Below are 19,418 nucleotides of genomic sequence, written 5' to 3' on the forward strand. Positions count from 1 at the left end.
TCCATGTCCTTCTTGTGCTGAGCGCTCCAGAGCTGGACGCAGTACTCTAGGTGAGGTCTCACCAGAGCGGAGTAGAGGGGCAGAATCACCTCCCTCGACCTGCTGGCCATGCTTCTCCTGATGCAGCCCAGAGTACAGTTGGCCTTCTGGGCTGCCAGCGCACATTGCCGGCTCATGTCCAGCTTTTCATCCATCAGTTCGCCCAAGTCCCTCTCGGCAGGGCTGCTCTCAATCCTTTCTTCCCCCAGCCTGTATTGATACTGGGGGTTGCCCCAACTGAGGTGCAGGACCTTGCACTTGGCCTTGTTGAACCTCATGAGGTTCACACAGGTCCACCTCTCCAGCTTGTCCAGGTCTCTTTGGATGACATCCCATCCTTCTGGCGTGTCAGCTGCACCACTCAGATTGGTGTCACCTGCAAACTTGCTGAATGTACATCTGATCTTGCTGTCTATGTCACTGATGAATATATTAAACAGCACCGGTCCCAGTACGGACCCCTGAGGGACACCACTCGTCACTGGTCTCCCTCTAGACATCGAGCCATTGACTGCTACCCTCTGGATGCAACCATCCAACCAACTCCTTATCCACCAAACAGTCCACCCATCAAATCTATAGCTCTCCAATTTAGTAAGAGGGATGTTGTGGAGGACTGTGTCAAAGGCTTTGCAGAAGTCCAGATAGATGATGTCTATTGGTTTTCCCTTGTCCGCTGTGGTTGTCACACCATCATAGAAAGCCACTAGGTTTGTCAGGCAGGACTTGCCCTTGGTGAAGCCATGCTGGCTAGCTTGAATCACCTCCCTGGCCTCCACGTGCCTTAGCATATCTTCTAGGAGGATCTGTTCCATGATGTTCCCAGGCACAGAGGTGAGGCTGACAGGTCAGTAGTTCCTGGGGTCTTCCTTTCTACCCTTTCTGAAAACGGGCACAATGTTTCCCTTAATCTTATCATAATATTGAGGACATATGTGAACTACAGTCCTAGAATACTCTAATAAAGCAAGGAAATCATGAGTTGGGAGTATATTGATGTAGCTACCAGGCTGCCATATAAATTTATTCAGCTAGTTCATGGAGGACAATATTCTTGCCTTCAATAATGGTTTCAGTTTTAAAGAGTCTGACCGTCCCACATTGCTACACTTAAAACAGTGTGTAATCTCAGGTTCAAAACCAGCCTAATACCATTATTTCCAAGTTACAACATTAGTTTTAATATACTACCCACTGGTTCAAGGTACATATAGAGAAAGTACATGCTATTCAGATTACTCCTAAACTAAATCTTCTGGAAGAACATGTATTTTGCTCTTTTTCTTGGGTTACCTACTCCATAAAGTTATATAAAAAAAAAACCAACAAAAAAAACCCCCAAAAACCCCAAAGCAAACACAAAACCAACAACTACAATGGTAGCAGCTCTCAGGCCACTTTCATTGTACATCAAGAGTTTACATGAACTCTTCACATCACTGCCTTACATTAATCAGAATATAATATTAACAGAGTAGTCTCCAATGGAAGTTTCAGTTATATTAAATTTCATGTAGTTTGAATAAAATTAAAGAATCTGGATTATTCCAGAATTTATATTATTATTCCAGAATATTATTTGGTTGTTCCAGAAACATAGAATAGAATCACAGAATAGTTTAGGTTGGAAAAGACCTTTAAGATCATCAAGTCCAACCATAAATGTAACACTGCCAAGTCCATCCCTAAACCATGTCCCTGACCACCACGTCTACACGTCTTTTAAACAGCTCCAGGGATGGTCACTCAACCACTTCCCTGGGCACCCAGTTCCAATGCTTGGCGACCCTTTCAGTGGAAAAATTTTTCCTTATATCCAATGTAAACCTCTCCTGGTGCAACTTGAGGCCATTTCCTCTTGTCCTATAGCTTGTTACTTGGGAGAAGAGACCGACACCCACCTTGCTACAATCTCCTTTCAGGCAGTTATAGAGAACAGTAAGGTCTCCCCTCAGCCTCCTCTTCTCCAGGTTAAACAATCTCAGTTCCCTGAGCAGCTCCTCATAGGACTTGTGCTCCAGACCCCTCACCAGCTTTGTTGCCCTTCTCTGGACACATTCCAGCACCTCGATGTCCTTCTTGTAGTGAGGGGCCCAAAACTGAACACAGTATTCAAGGTGCGGCCTCACCAGTGTGGAATACAAGGGGACTTCCCTGCTGGTGCTGGCCACACTATTCCTGATACAAGCCAGGATGCCGTTGGCCTTCTTGGCCACCTAGGCACACTGCTGGCTCATATTCAGCCGGCTGTCAACCAACAACCCAGGTCCTTTCCCACCATGCAGCTTTCCAGTCACTCTTCCCCAAGCCTGCAGCATTGCATGGGGTTGTTGTGACCCAAGTGCAGGACCCGGCACTTGGTCTTGTTGAACCTCATACAGTTGACCTCAGCCCATCAATCCAGCCTGTCCAGGTCCCTCTGCAGAGACTCTCTACCCTTGAGCAGATCAACACTCCTGCCTAATTTGGTGTCATCTACAAACTTGCTGAGGGTGCACTTCATCCCCTCGTCCAGATCACCGATAAAGATGTTAAACAGAACTAGGCCCAGAACTGAGCCCTGGGGAGCACTTGTGACCGGCTGCCAACTGGATTTAACTCCATTCACCACCACTCTGTGGGTCCAGCCATCCAGACAGTTTCTTTACCCAGTGAAGCATATGCCTGTCCAAGCCATGAGCAGCCAGTTTCTCCAGGAGAATGCTGTGGGAAACAGTGTCAAAGGCTTGCCAGCCAACAGCTTTTCAGAAGGAAAACCGTATTAGTCAGACAATTCCAGCAGTTGTGCAATTACTTCTAAGAGGTAAGGGGCTGACCAGTGTTCAAGACTGTAACTGGGGGGTCACCTCCCATCAAAAGCAAAAAGAAAATGAAAGCAACATACATATATACCAGCAGAAGTATTATTAAAACCACACCATTTCCTGACCTCATGCATAGCACTGAATTTAAGAAAACAAACAAAAGAAAACCACCACCCATGGATCACTCAAATTAAACAACAATTTTAATGACTCAGACAAAAACATTCAGAAATTATGCATGAAATATGTAACATGACACCCTGTATATACAAAGTTCTCCCTGAAAGAGTAAGTTTACTTCTACTTGTTTCAACTTCCCAGTGTCTGCCTTCGATTAATCAGTACTGATCAGGATAAGACTTGTTTCCTGCTTCTATGAGCTTATACTTTGGCCTCAATCCTAAGTACACCTTATTTACTACATTATTCTATCAAATTAATACAATTTCATTTCGAGCAAAATGTAACCTGCAGTTTCCTCTAGATGTTAGGTCCTTTCTTTGTAAGAAAGGCCAAAAAGTCTTGTTATCTCTTTGTAAGCCTATTTCACGCTGTACATGGAAGTTCTCTCATGACCAGTTTTACTGATTTAAAGGTACACTCCAATACCTCAGATAACAAGAGTTTAGAAAGACAAATACTACCTTCTTGCAACTGTTGAGTTAAAAACCTGAAACTACAGAAAAATATGCTTCTGGAGAACCATTGTAAAATAGATGGACTGTTGCAAATTGCATCATGTGGGGCTGCTCTCCAGCTTGACTTCTCCTCTAGGTCAACCATATTTCTGCCTCTCACAGTCCTTATGCAAAATAACTCTTTATAACAATCTTCCCATCTCATTTAAGACAAAGCAGTATGCAAGTATTGAATAATAACAGAACTAAAATAACTATACTACGCAGTAAGAGGGAAAAGCATTGGGTCAAGCAGACCAATCTTAACTTAGCTTTTATTTCTACTGCCACCACTATTACTGTTTGTCTAAACATAAAAGTGATTAGTTTCATCATTATTATCCTAGGGTGTTCCAAACACCCAACTGCAGTTGTCACACTGGCAGAATTTAAGGAACAATGGAGGATGCTTGTGATTTCAGGAACAATGGAAGATGCTGACTGTTAAATATGTCTTCCAGTTTCTACTATGCTTCTTGAAATTTGAGTTCATTTTAATTTTTGAAATACATCTCCAGTAAAGAAAAACATTTGTTCAATCAATAGTCCTGCAGATGTTTTCAGAAGCCAGGCATGCAGAATGAGATGGGTCCTTGGCACAGAATCACTAACCATACTAAGGTTTCCCATACTAGTTAAAATAAATAAATAAATAAATAATTCTTTACTTACACAATGGAAGTTACCTAACTTCTGCGTTACCCAGTAATACAAGAACCTCTGCTTCAGACAAGAAGTGTGATATCCTTTCCTTCGTCCTTTCAACTAAGTGTTACAAATTGCAAAACCACTTACATTTAAAAAGCATTCTTCTGTCAGGTTTTTTTCCATTTAAGAAACAAGTGCTGAAGCTCTCCCATATTCCTAACTCAAGTGTAAAACAAAGAGATGAGATCTTGTTTCAAGGTCCCACTGCACTTAAATGGAAACAAATCTCAAATCACAGTTCTTGTCTATCTCTGGAACATCAGCAAATATATTGGTTAGGAAAGCAACACAATGACTAGTAGCTGAATTATTTATACACATATAAGCTTAAGATACTAAATTTTACAGCTATATGTAGGAAAAGGACCTTAGAGATCTCTTGTCTTAGGATCAAACCTTTATTCTTCCAATGAAAGACAGCCACAGCAAATGCAACATCCAGGGGCACAGCACATGGCCTAACTATATGCAAGTGAGCACCTGCAGCAGCAAGTCATTCTAGCAGCTTACAAACACCTGAACTTGAGAACCAGTGGAAGAATAGGAAGGGAAGAAGATGGAGTACACAGAAATACAGAACACAATGACAGTGGCAGAGAATCTGTAGAGTGTACACTCATGTCCCCCTTCTTCCAAACAGCATTTCTTTAATTAGTTTCCCTAAAAATAGCCCTGAAATAAATACACACACAGTCACACAAACATTTATCAAGAATCATCTGAATTCTCACACTATAACTCCACTTTATATATATATATATTAACAACCTTGACACAAGACTACAGATTTGACCCTTTAAAGGGACATAACCCACCTAAGAAGTCGACTCAGCATGTCAGCTGACTTAATAGATATTTAAGGCTCAAAATATTCTTTCACACTTGGTTCTTTAATTAAAAGAGTAGAAAACAGCATAAATTAACCTTCAGACTGTACATACATCTCTTGCCCAAACCCCACTTTCATTTGAACACACTGAAAACAAAAAACCAAACCAAACAAAAACCCCCTTGCTCTAGCTATCTCTTGCATGCAGTTGCAAACCAGCAGGAACAGCAGGGAGAAACCATTCACATGCATCATTGCTCAGAGAGAAAAAAGCCTGCTATGATTTGTTAGGTGTGATGCCCTAACTAGATCTGTGTAAAACAAAATACAGAATACATACTACTTGCCAAACACCCCAGGTTTCCACCAATAGTTTTTAAAACTGTCTCTGTTAGGGAAGCCCTGAGTCAGCCAACTATTTGCCTGTTTTACTTACTGGGTATTCCCTATGAAATCTACCCAAGCATTCAAGTTCCTAAAGTTGTGTGAGGCATAGAAATAACCATGGGCTAGCGGAGTCGCTTGCACACGCTGAAGACTGATGGTTTAGGAATCCCTTTGAGGAATCACTCCCTCTAGAAATTCTTCCTTTTGCTAAAACTTAGTGAAGTTTGATGTATCATTCATAGAATAACTTCATACTGCAATTCTACACGGTCAAGTCCCAAAAAGACTATTTTAAAAATCACAGTTTCACTGAAGATTATTGGAACATAGTTTAGATGATCAAGATGAACTGAAATTAGAATGCATCAGGTTAATTATACAACTCGAACTATAATGCTTAGAGCAGAGATCTTGCCATGTAGCTAATTTAATTACTAAGATTTCACTATCAGTTTCTTACGGACTGGACTCTACAAGTCAGTTGGCACACAAGCTGTAGGTCAAAAGTGGGGTATGTAGGCATTGTGTCTGATGTGCTTAAACTTATAAATGAAATTAACTAAACTTATTATAACTTACATATAGATGCATGATTTTTACTTTGCTATTTGTTTAACAACTAAATAAGGAAAACCACACACATTTCTTATTTCGCCATCATTGTAACTGTTCCCTCCATCCATGCTCCATTTTCTCTTTCTCATTCTACAATGTCCTTATCCAAACCAGAGAAGTAGAAGTGCTATATAGAGCAATTTAGACAACAGTATAGCTGTGCATGGTTTATTACAGATTCAGCATTACCTCAATATGCTAGTAGCACAGACTATCATATTCATCACCTCAAGATCTTGGGGGATTTTGTGATCTTGGTCCTGAATACTTACATTAAAGTCAATGTCCTGTAAGTGACAAAATTAGTTCAGAGCTTCCCTGTCAGGTTGCCTCATGCGTTTAGTAAGCATTGAACTTAAAGCATTGACTGTATCTAAGGTTTCTGAACACATTACTAGTGACTCTTTAGGAATTTACGCCTCAGACATCAAAAAGTATTGTTTTTGAAATACAAGCACGATCAGAGTTACAAAGAGACTACACAATCCAGTGTTTGCAGCCAGTCATGTCAGAACTTGTAAGTAACCTCACAAATACTCTGATATGACAGTAACGCGGGCTACAAGATTCTAGATATGTGGATAATTTTAAGATCTTTGTTTCAGTATCCTACCATTTTAAGTGATATCTTTTATCTTACACGTTACAGTGAATTCCACAAAGTGATAATTTTTATCTTCTGAGAGTCATCACTTTCAGATTAAGCATGTTATATCTTTGGATTTGCACTATACCGCTTCTATAAATGAATTTTGTACTATTCTCTCACCTTTCATAAAACTGCAGCAGAGAATTTAATATCCTGTATTTGATTTGCTCAGTATGTCTCTCTCTCTCTCATACCTTTTCGAGTTAAAACATTATCATTCATTTTAAAAAGAAGAGTTCACTAGAAGACTGAGAATTTTTTCAACTTATTTCAGAAAGAAAATACTCCACAGATACTCAACATAAGCAATATAGATTAAAACACAGTATGTTTTCAAAAGTTTTGTCACATTTGTTTTCATCATCATCTATGAAGAATAACATTTGATCATTATTGAAGGAGGAAATGAATTGTTACAGAAATCTCACCCGATGTCAGTAAGAGGAGGTTTGTCCCGGCCTCTCTTGTAGCAAAGAAAAAGTTCAGGACTCTTTAGACTTCCATAATTTAAGTTGGCTTGAAGGGCTGTAGGGGTGGCTTCAACACAGGTGTATCCCTCTGGGACAGTTTCACCAGCTGATTTAATTATCACAGCAATGTCAGTAATTGGAGCCTTTGGACTAGTTGACTTTGTTTCATGTCGGCTTATTTCTTGGTCCAGGAGGGTTGCAGTGTCTGTATCAGTGAGCCCTGCCACTACAAAATAGTCAGCCACTCGTGGACCCTTGTCTTCTATCATGGTTATGTCAGTACTTCCTGGGGAAAATAGAGAGAGAGAAATCAAACACTCTGCTTTCAAGCTAAACCCCTTCCCTCAACAAATATGAAGATTTAAAACCTTTAAAGACATTTTTGCAAATAAAAAAACTATAAATAGAAATCATGAAAAATATAGATTACTAGGGAAACTCCAAAACAAACTTTGATTTCTCCTCCTCAGAAAGATAGTATTGTCAGTAATTGGATTTCAGTTCTAGCGCCGTAACAGTCATGTTTTAGCACAAGGAAGTTTAAGTGAGATAAACAAGAACTCAAAGCTCCTAACACAGCAGCTATACAGAACATTGCTTGTGTTAGCTATTAAACCACTAAAGCCCTTCACAGGCTAAAAATTAATGCAGGTACCTCTAATTAAAAGCATCTGTATTTTTCTGCCATTGCTTAGTGAGTAATTTAACTATAGAATCATGCTTTTTTCTTTTTGTTTTTGAGAGAACAATTCCAAGTATAGGCTCGCTAGTTTATCTTCTGCACATTTTGTTCATTTTGTTTCATAATCTAGACCTAACAGTGCAGTCTTGAGACATTCAGCTGGCAACTGTAACATCTGGAAGTCATTTACGAAAATCACACATCCAAACCCACATTTCATCAGCTGATCAGGCAGCACACATCACTGCTCAGCTGCATATTCCAGATCTGGAAAGATTTGTTCTCCTAATGCCAGCGATGTTCACAAGGACAATTTCAAGTACCTGACCTCAGAAAATACCTATCTTTTTAAAAGTTGAGTGAGAAATATTTAAACAGTAGTTGCCAAGCAATAAACCTGAATACTGTTACACCCCTTCAGGGAGCTAGGAACCACCTTGTCTTAGATCTCCATGTTTCCATCACCAGATTTCTGGGGATCCCATCTAGAAAGCTAACAAAGAATGGAAGTCTGGTTCCCATCTTTGAAAACAAGACTGCCACAGCTGCCAAGGTCCCACCTAACAAGGAGTGGTGGTGCAAAGGTATTACCAAATATTAAGTGCAACAAAATCGAGAAGTTTCTTGTATTTAGGATGCCCTAGTCTGATAAATGCAGAAATACTGGCCTCTGTTAACAGAAAGGTGGTTTGGTGGAGACAGTATAATCCTGTTCCCTGCAACCTGTTTTCTCCTCCTGTTCTTATCCTGCTCTTTCTTACTGAAATTATACTGAAAAGGTATTTTTCATCTTCACATTTTACAAGACTTCTAAAACTTATTATCAAAAGTGTTCTGAGTACTCAGCTGAAGGAAAAATCAGTTATTCATCCTGCATGCTCACTAAGAAATCTTAGCATAAGATTATGCAACTTCGGTGCCAACAGTCACTATATTGCAAGGTACTACAGAATGAGATGAAAGGAGGGAGGGGAAGGGAAATAACTTCAAGCAAATATGTACAACCTCTATAAGCCAACTAACTCATTTTTTTCTTTTCTAACACTCAAATGACAACTTTTCAAATCCTTTCAAACCTAAAAGAAGAGTACTGACACCCTTTAAAAGATTCTTCTGCAGTATTTTTCCACAATGCTTTTCACATCACTTCAGTGTTCTCTAAACACTTTGGCCAACAGCTTTTTTAGGGCAATCCATAAACAGGGATCCTGGGAAGAGACACAGAAGTGTGTGGATCCCCTGAAAAGGGGAAAGCCATGGGACAGCCACTCACATGACTGAGTTTTCAGGCCTGAAACATATGGATGCCGTATCAACAGGAACAACAAAAGGTTTATGCAATTTGTCAGGTGTTCAGTGCCTAGGTCTCCTGAAGAACAAGAAAGTGACTCCAAAGCCATAGCTATTGTGAAGCTTCTGAATCACCTTCAGAAGTTGCAGCAGTTCACCCTTTTTACTGTCATAAACAATATGAAATCAGTCATAAAGCCCTTTACAGGTAAACAAGTCAGCATGGAATGTAGGGGTAAGGGCTTCAACTTATTCTCGTATAAATTGGTGCTTATGTTAAAATGTCCCTCCTCATACTGCCACTGCTCATTCCCACCTTCTCTTTTGTCCAGAACTATAGTTTGTGCAACCATGTAATGAACTGGAACAAGGAATTGCTCTGGCTGAAGGCTAACCTGGCAAAGACTGTTTAGTGTTCAACCAGAGCAGCTCTCCAACGATCCACTGCGTCAGCACAAATGCAGAAGCAGTAATGCCTCTTTCAGCAGCAGCACTGACTTGCACTGGATTAATCATAAAACTATTCAGTCTAAGATGTTCAGTCTTGCCTCTTAGACGCTTGGACTTGTTCACAGAATTATAAAAATAAATAAATAAACCAACCTCTCTCTGCTGCCCTTAAAAGAAAAGAAAGGCCTGAGCCAGAATACCTTGTAATCTGGAAAGTATTGCTTGCGCTTGACATATGTGAAACCAAATTAGTGGAACAAGTTGCTAAAACCAGCAAAATGGTTGGCATCATATAAATGGTTTTATCCAAATCATATAAATTAAAAAAAAAAACCAATCAAAACCTTTGTTAAACGATCAAGCCTTTATTATCTGCTATGTGTTCCCACTGCTCAATAGCATGTTCTCTCAATGCAACATTAAAATCGTCACCCACATTTAGTTTTAGAACACAGAGCAGGAAATAAAACAGCAACGATAAGAGCATACAACATCAAAAATCTCACAACAGTTTGTATTTTTAATCACAGCTGTAGTTCCCAGAATTGTGCTGTTGTCCTCAAATGTTTTTAAAGTGAAAATCCAGCTTTCCTTGATAAACAGAGGGAAAAAAATTTTAAAGTACCTGAAAAATTAAATACTAAGATTCAGAAGTTTAGCATGCAAATGAAAAGAATCCATTCTCAGTTTTTTCCAGCGGGGATCAATAAAACTGTAGCAATTGGTTGCCAAGGAGCATATGGTTATATCTATGATTTTATACTTTTCTCTTAAGCATGGCTATGTTTTACGTCACAGAAACTCTGCATAGTATGTGGCTGGCAAAAGTCAGAGTCACCAGACAATTCAGCTGAGAAACTTAGCACACAAGCCTCATATGTCAGTACAACATTTAGTGAGTTTTTAAAAATGTTCCAACTCTCTCAAAACAGTTCCCTTCCTTTTTACAGAATCACAGAATCGCAAGGGTTGGAAAAGACCTCGGGAGATCATCTAGTCTAACCCTCCTGCTAAAGCAGGTTCACCTAGAGCATGTTACACAGGACATCGTCCAGGCGGGCTTTGAATATCTCCAGAGAAGGAGACTCCACAACCCCCCTGGGCAGCCTGTTCCAGTCCTCTGTCACCCTCAAAGTGAAGAAGTTCTTCCTCATGTTCAACTGAAACTTCTTATGTTTCAGTTTGTACCCATTGCCCCTTGTCCTGTCCCACTGCAAAGAGTCTGGCTCCATCCTCATGACATCCACCCTTAAGATATTTGTATGTGTTGATAAGGTCCCCTCTCAGTCTTCTCTTCTTCAGGCTGAACAAGCCCAACTCTCTTAGCCTTTCCTCATAGGAAAGATGCTCCAGTCCCCTAATCATCCTAGTTGCTCTCCTCTGGACTCTTTCTAGGAGTTCCTCACCTTTCTTGAACTGGGGAGCCCAGAACTGGACACAGTACTCCAGGTGGGGTCTCACTAGGGCAGAGTAGAGGGGGAGAAGAACCTCCCTCGACCTGCTGGCCATGCTGCTCTTAATGCGCCCCAGGATACCATTGGCCTTCTTGGCAACAAGGGCACACTGCTGGCTCATGGTCAGCTTGTCGTCCACCAGGACTCCCAGGGACCTCTCGGCAGAGCTACTTTCCAGAAGGTCAGCCCCCAGCCTGTGCTGGTGCATGGGGTTCAACCTTCCCAGGTGCAGCACTTGACACTTGCCCTTGTTGAATTTCATCATGTTCCTCTCTGCCCAACTCTCCAGCCTGTCCAGGTCCCACTGAATGGCAGCACAGCCTTCCGGTGTATCAGCCACTCCTCCCAGTTTTGTGTCATCAGCGAACTTGCTGATGGTACACTGTCCCCTCGTCCAGGTCATCGATGAATAAGAGAAGTTAAGGTTTACAAGTAAGGACTACAACTCAGCTCTTCAAGAATTTATTCTGCAATTTCAGATTTAAAGCAACGAGATGTCTCAGAAGAGACCTTAAAGTAATGGCTCTTAATTAAGCCATGGTTACCTTCTTTAATGCAATAGCTTTGTAAATATAAATAGAGACTAAACTATAAATTAGCAGATAGCCACCAAAACAAATAGAAAGAGCAGAATTCAGTTAGTCCAAGGATACTTTGCCTTCTGAACTGCAGAATGGTGTATAATAACTGTAAAATAAACGTATAATTTGGGGAAGGACAAGATGAATCCACTACCATTTTCCACCATTTTTGTGATAACTCACACAAGATTAAGTATGCACACTGTTTCTCTTTATAGACAAGGGACCAAACAGTCTTCTAAGAAACCTTCTACCATAAGTTTTATCACTGCAACTTTTTCCCACCATAATTTAAAGAGATACTGTCCTCTGTCAGTTTTCTGTGAGTACATTTCTGCACGTCACAAGACTAAAAGGAAAACTCACCATTTAGAAAACATTAGGATTTTTCCTGTAATTGTCCCTTGCAGGACAAAACTCAAATACAAAAAAATTCTAAAAATAAAAACTCTTACCTTGGTGTTGGGTGATGAAAATGCAGGACATATTGAAAAAAACCCAGAACACAACTCCCATGAAAGGTTTGTTTATTTTTTAAGTCTACAAAGATACATCAGTTTCAGTCAAATAAACTGAAATCAAAAATTGGGAATTCTGCTTTAAGAACATGAGCAATACTGTGTATTGGGTTTCTGCGGCAAGGGCTTGGTAGTGGGGGCGCTACAGGGGTGGCTTCTGTGAGAAGCTGCTAGAAGTTTTCCCTGTGTCCACCGCTGGCCAAGGCCAAGCCAATCAGCGACAATGGAAGCGCCTCTGGGATAACGTATTTAAGAAGGAGAAAAAAACATCTGCGGCTCAGTAGCCGGAGAGACAAGAGAAGTGAAAGGATGCAAGAGAAAACAGCCCTGCAGACACCCAGGTCAGTGCAGCAGGAGGGCAGGAGGTGCTCCAGGCGCCGGAGTGGAGATTCCCCTGCAGCCCATGGTGAAGACCATGGTGAGGCAGGCTGTCCCCCTGCAGGCCATGGAGGTCCACGATGGAGCAGATCTCCACCTGTAGCCCAGGGAGGACCCCACGCCAGAGCAGGTGGATGCCCGAAGGGAGGAGGCTGTGACCCCGTGGGAAGCCTGCACCAGATCAGGTTCCTGGCAAGACTTTGCGGACCTGTGGTGGGAGGAGCCCATGCCGAAGCAGGTTTGCCAGCAGAACTTGTGACCCCGCAGAGGACCCAACGCTGGAGCAATCTGCTCCTGAGGGACTGCACCCTGTGGAAATTATGAACCCATGTTGGAGCAGTTTGTGAAGAACTGTAGCCTGTGGGAAGGACTGACATTGGACAAGTTCATGGAGGACTGTCTGCCATGAGAGGGACCCCATGCTGGAGCAGGGGAAGAGTCCTCTCCCCAGGATGAAGAAGTGGCAGAGATAACATGTGATGAACTGACCCCAGCCCCCATTCCCATCCCCCTGCACCGCTGGGGGGAGTAGGTAGAGAAAGTGGGAGCGAAGTTGAGACCAGGAAGAAGGGAGGGGTGGGGGGAAGGTTTTTAAGATCTAGCAGTTTTTCTCCTCTCCTTCTCTGATTTTGATTGATAATAAATTAATTTTTTTCAAGTTGAGTCTGTTTTGCCCATGATGGTAACTGATAAAATGGTCTCTCCCTGTCTTTATCTTGACCCACAAGCCTTTTGATTTACTTTTCTCTCCTCTGTCCAGTTAGAGAGGAGTGATAGAGCGGCTTTGGAGGGCCCCTGGCATCCAGCCAAGGTCAAACCACCACATACTGTTTGAGGAATTACAAACCTCCAAGTCCATATAGATCCATAAGGTCTATGGAGAAATTATTTAAGTGAAGTTAGTTTTCCAATTCATAGGCCACAATAGGAGTTTGCTATAAGCAGTTTAAGACCAAAATTATTTTTTAAATAAAAAAAAAAAAAGGGAAAAATATCTTCAGAATAAAAGATGTACTTTTACAATCTCCATGCTTTCCTAAAAGAATCCCACTGGAAGTAATAAGTTTAGTAGATGAAAAACAATACCAGCCTGCACAGATAACACTTAAAGGCACTTAGTATGACTAGTCTAAGTCAAGAGATCTGTTTAGCAAAAATATACAGGAGCAAAAAAAATAAATTCTTTTCACTGCTAAACACCAGAAATATGGCCAAGTGTTCTCCACTCCCACAGTTAATTTAAGATTGACTTTTCTAAAAAGACAACAGCCTTTCTCATAACCACTGCGTAATTTTACACTTCTTCCATAATATAAAAAATACAGCAACTCAACTATTAGTTTCATATAGGCCATAGCCCTTTCTTAAGGAGAAATTTCACAGTGAAATTGCCTTGGGGAAAAGGAATTTTGAACAATTACGAAAAAAATACTACATTATTAGAAACTGCTTCAGTTTACTGACTGCTGTCTAAAACACCAGTTAGATTTTTCTTTCAATATGGCTAGACTGCAATTTCCTCTATGTACAGTTAGCTGAAACACAACAAAAAGTTTTTATTGCAGAGACATAAAAATTTGTGAGAGCAAGTTACAAGCAGCCATAATGAAATAAAGATGACAAAGTAAGTAAATACAGTATTTGTATTTTATTTCATAGCTATGTTGCTTTTATCACATAGTTACAAGCTTTTCAATTCCAAAATGGAGATCACTAATTTAAAGTTCTGTCTTCATTTACACAGATTGCAAGCTGTGGACTCCTATTCTTTAGATATACAAAAAAGTTTTCTTCTGTATTACCTGTAAAACACAGAAGAAGGAGACTTCTCTAACACATGTTCATTTGTTGAAGTCTGCTTCAGCTACCTGTCATACTCTGAGTATAGCAAATGTTTACCTTAACTTTGTTGATCCACAATTATTTTCACAAGACTCCTCCGTTCAAATTTATTAATCATAGAATCGTAGAATGTTTTGGGTTGGAAGGCACCCCTAGAGGCCATCTAGTCCAACCCCTCTGCAGTGAGCAGGGACACCGCTAACTAGATCAGGTTGCTCAGAGCCCCGTCAAACCTGGTCTTGAATGTTTCCAGGGATGGGGCCTCCAGCACCTCTCTGCGCAACCTGTTCCAGGGTTTTACCACCCTCATTGTAAAGAATTTCTTCCTTATATCTAGTCTAAACCTACCCTGCTTCAGTTTAAAACCGTTACCCCTTGTCCTGTCACAGCTGGCCCTACTAAAAAAGATTTTCCTCATCTTTCCTACAGGCCCCCTTTAGGTACTGAAAGGCCACAGTCAGGTCTCCCCGCAGCCTTCTCCTCTCCAGGCTGAACAACCCCAACTCTCTCAGCCTGTCCTCATAGGAGAGGGGCTCCAACCCTCGGATTAGTTTTGTTGCCTTCCTCGGGACCCGCTCCAACACTTCCATGTCCTTCTTGTGCTGAGCGCTCCAGAGCTGGACGGCCAGCTCACATTGCCGGCGCATGTCCAGCTTTTCACCCATCAGTTCGCCCAAGTCCCTCTCGGCAGGGCTGCTCTCAATCCTTTCTTCCCCCAGCCTGAATTGATACCGGGGGTTACCCCAACCCAGGTGCTGAACCTTGCACTTGGCCTTGTTGAACCTCACGACATCATTTGCTTTACCACTGCACTGGCTGTTTGTAGTCAAGTAATGTTTGCTTAGAATTCTCCATAGCATGAGTAAAGTGAGCAGTACTTCATTTCTCAAGTGTGGAATTACAGGGAAGTGCTGGTCCTCGAGAGTAAAGATATAGATGCAGCAGAAACAAATACCAGCAAAATTACTATGCTAAAACCTTAATATCCTAGAATTTTTTATTTTTTTTCTAATACTATTAAATGTTAGAAAGTTGCTATGAGAAAATATGCATGACGTGCAATTTTTTATCTTTTTAAGAAAGAGAGTTTGATCTTTTCAGTGTTTTATTTAGATAGTATTCACTGAAAGAAAAATGGTTGAAAATAATATCTGAGATGCAAGATCTATTAACCTTGTCAAATGTTCAGGCCACCTCCTTAATTCTTTAAGAGGCTCTTGGAAATGGGACCACGAGGGTTATCTGGCAGGCAGTGTGTATAGTATTAGAAGTTTTCAAGTATTTCAGAAAGCATTTTAAATACATTTTGGACATCAGCATAACTTACATGCCATATAATGTTGCGCAGAGCAGATACAGCACCAACTCAGAAACCACATGCAACACAGCCCTATAAGTCTAATATGCTACTCCAACTACGGTCCCCTTTTTGGCCTATCAACAGAACTTCTGCAGCCATCTCATTTTCAGGACCAGACAGCTATCACCACGCAAGACTGTCCCAACACCACATGGGCCTACCATGTTGAATCAAAGAAACTTGGGCACTTCGGAACCAACCTCCAATACACAGTTTAGACCTGCTCAAAAAAAGTAGCAGAGAAAATAAAATATTGTCCTCCACTTTCCAGAAGTGGAACTCTAAGCAAGTGTCCACTAGAAAGAAATAAAATCAGATCAGTAAAAGCCTAACATCAGAGAGATCGCAGCCAGTTTTACAGACAAAACACAGTCTTCCTGCAACTGAAGAAACATGCACTGCAGTAAGTAGCAGTGAAGTAACTATTATCTTACACAATACTCCCTTGAAAAAGCAGATGGCTTTTTAATGATACTTCACAAGAAAGACCAACTTTCTTACAATCAGTGACCTTTTCTTTCACTTGAAGACTCAGAACTGAGATATTCTTGGCCCTAAATCACAAATAAAAAAAATAAAGACATAAAGAGCTTTTTCAGCCCATTTTCAATATAATCAAAGTCCAGAAATCTATTTACCTGAAAATACTGGTGAGCTGAGGTCGAAGAACTGAAAATATAAAGGTGGTTTTGCAAGTGATTAATGGCTAACACATGACTTTGCAATCTGTTAAACTTACTTGCATCTTCTTTCAAATACTGTCAGTGCCCCAAAACTACAATGTGTGAAAACTACTACTTACAAAGCACTCGCTGTGTGGAAGCCTACAGCATGCATATACAGATGACTGAGGAACACAGACAAAATGGGATACTTTCCTCATAACTGGAAACATTTTTGTAACCAGACTGCATAGGAAATAAGCACTTTTTGCACTCTGTGGCCGAAACATCTATTTTGTAAACAGCCTACACAGATAAGATTTTTAAGCAAGGTAGATGTTAAACACAACTCAGGACTTCTACACAAATCCTTGATTTTGGAAGTTGGCTGTTAGCAGTAAAGAAGTTAGAAGGAAAATCTGTATGAATTCTTCTCTGAGATTTATTTCTAAAATAAACTGGCCAGGGAGGACACCAGATCTGCTAAACTAATTTAAAAGGCAAAGTCGGTACTGGATGGATACAAGACAGTGTGTCAGGAGGTCATCTGCAACACTTGGAAAATTTACTGGCTACGATCTGAGTAAGAGAGAAGCATTACTATGTTCTTCAACCACTGCACTAGGCAAAATTTCATAGACAATACAAGGACTACCACAGGCATCTCACTCCCCAGTACAGAACTTCATAAGCTATGTGACCAAGTCTTTATACATGCAATTTGTCTATTATTTCCAATGAACTAATCCGAAGAGAGAAAGAGTAGGCAAAGTTTGTTCACCTTCTGCAAATTCATAAAGAAACTTGTCTTGCTGTGGTAGAGAAGGGAGAGGTCTGATTCTTTTATCTTGTGCTGAGATTAAATAACTTTATTGGTGAAGGGATGGGAAGAACCATTTGCTTCTCCTTTGCATAAAAGAATCTTCACTGATGCTTCTTAAATCTCAGTTTTATACCACAGCAACCAGTAAGAATTTCTTTTAATGAGTGACTTCAGAAATGTCCCTGATTCAAATTAAAAGCACTATGTAACATGCATACATGTTAGCTGAAATAAGTAACCAGCAAGACAGCAGACTTCTTGAGATAAAGCAATATCAGCTATTTGTTAAAACTGAAAATGGAATGAATTAAAACAAGATTTGTAAATGCCTTTTTAAGACATGTTTGAATAAGCTAAACCACTGTGATACACAGTAAAGAGACACAGCTAGGTTGCATTAAGCCTTCAGCTTGCCCCCATTCCTTCTGCACACATTTAAAATACCAGAATCACAGAATGGTTTGGGTTGGAAGGGACCTTTAAAGGTCATCTAGTCCCCCTGCCATGGGCAAAGACATCTTCCACTAGATCAGGTTGCTCAAAGCCCCATCCAACCTGACCTTGAACACTTCCAGGGCGGGGGCATCCACAGCTTCTCTGGGCAATCTGTTCCAGTGCCTCACCACCTTCATCATAATAAATGTCTTCCTTATTTCCAATCTAAACCTACCCTCTTTCAGTTTAGAACTGTTGCCCTTTATCCTGTCACTACAGGCCTTGGTAAAAAAAAAAATTCTTTATGTAGTATTTCACAACAGTGGTAAAGATGACAAAGTTGGTGTGAATGAACTGATAACATTGATTAAAAAAAACATTTTTTTTTCAGAAACAGGTGATCTTAAATCAAACAATAAGGTTTGGTCACTTGGGACAGGAGAAGGTAGAACCTTAAGACCTAACTTAGAAAGTTTGACCAGCAGTGATGATTTGGACACTTCAGAGTTTTGTCTCTAGGACTGTTTATAAAAATCAAATCTAAATACAAATACTAAAGGACTGAAACTACTATTAGATATAATAGTAAGTACTAATAGTATGAATGCTATTTTTTAAAAGTTTACATTAGTGGAAATGCATCAATAATAGTGCTTTCTTCAGCTTTTTTTTTTTTAAACTATTTCCTAGTTGTATTCCATAGCAACAGAAAGAACACATTGAAGGTGGTTCTCAATGTTAACTGTATGAAATAAATCAGAATGATTGCTTTTGTTCTAATTGTCTCAAATTTTGTTGTTGTTTAACTGGATTTCAAGACATGGAAGCTAATACTTGAAGCCACTTTGAAAAGCAATGAGCAATGCAAGCATGGACTATACTTGGCAATTGAAGCTTTAGGCTGTTTTTTTTTTAACACAAAATAGAGATATGTAAGCAGCATATGCAAAGACAGTCACCAATATTGCCATTTAACAGCCGGAACATACTGGACTATACACACCAGGTTCCCAAGAGCTTGCACTCCACTTGCTTGTCCTTTCCAGCATATCGTCACTATTATTGCTCGCATCAGTATCCTTGTCCATACCATAGCCATTTTCAAGCAAGCCCATTTCTATTCAGGTAAGTGTGTTAATTCCAGCTTATGCATTTGAGTTTGGTGCATTCAGGACAGCAGAAATCAGGCCTTGCATATGCATCACAGATTAATTATATTTACTACAGAATGGAACATTATGAACTAGACTACCCAACAATGTTAAAACGAGTTCAGATGAATCAAGGAGGCTATCAAACACTGTGTCATTAGCAACACATATGGAAGTTACATGGATATGTCTATATGAGTTCTATGAAGCACATTTTACTATGTGTAAGAATATACCATGAATATATACACACACGTATATATATACACACCACAACAAAAGACAATGTAAGGCAACATTACTTCAAGCATACCATTAGCACTGAACAGGATTAAAACAGAAAAAAAAATAGTAGTCCACAGATTATTAGCCACAGCCAGTCACTAACAAGAGAAAAAGAATTCCTCATTGTGCATTTAAAGACTTTCTTTTTTGGAATGCATCTCACATTGTCCTAAATTATGAAATTAAATAACAGTTACAGTCACTTGACTAAATCACACAAGTATTAGAAAAACTGAAGTTGCAAAAATAACTTCACAGACATGCAATGCCCACCTTCTACCTGTCTTAACACAAGGACCTGTGGAACAAGAATGGTTGGATTGTCACCC

General features: G+C 40.2%; 1 protein-coding gene and 1 long non-coding RNA gene across 2 annotated transcripts in view; both read right to left on the minus strand.

The window, feature by feature from the left end:
- DENND4C (DENN domain containing 4C) overlaps positions 1-7,461 on the minus strand; it is a 52,777-nt gene extending 45,316 nt beyond the window's left edge. The window contains 1 exon segment of the mRNA XM_035895564.1: positions 7,137-7,461. Coding sequence (XP_035751457.1) covers positions 7,137-7,447 — 311 coding nt within the window. The 5' untranslated portion in view covers positions 7,448-7,461.
- Positions 7,462-14,903: 7,442 nt separating this feature from the next.
- The window catches only part of LOC118452412, a 25,202-nt gene continuing 20,687 nt past the window's right edge, over positions 14,904-19,418 (minus strand). The window contains exon 3 of the long non-coding RNA XR_004842183.1: positions 14,904-15,002. This is a non-coding gene — a long non-coding RNA (uncharacterized LOC118452412). The remainder of the gene's footprint in view (positions 15,003-19,418) is intronic.

This window comes from Egretta garzetta, unplaced genomic scaffold (assembly GCF_000687185.1).
Source record: "Egretta garzetta isolate BGI_Z169 unplaced genomic scaffold, ASM68718v1 scaffold175, whole genome shotgun sequence".
NCBI lineage: Eukaryota > Metazoa > Chordata > Aves > Pelecaniformes > Ardeidae > Egretta > Egretta garzetta.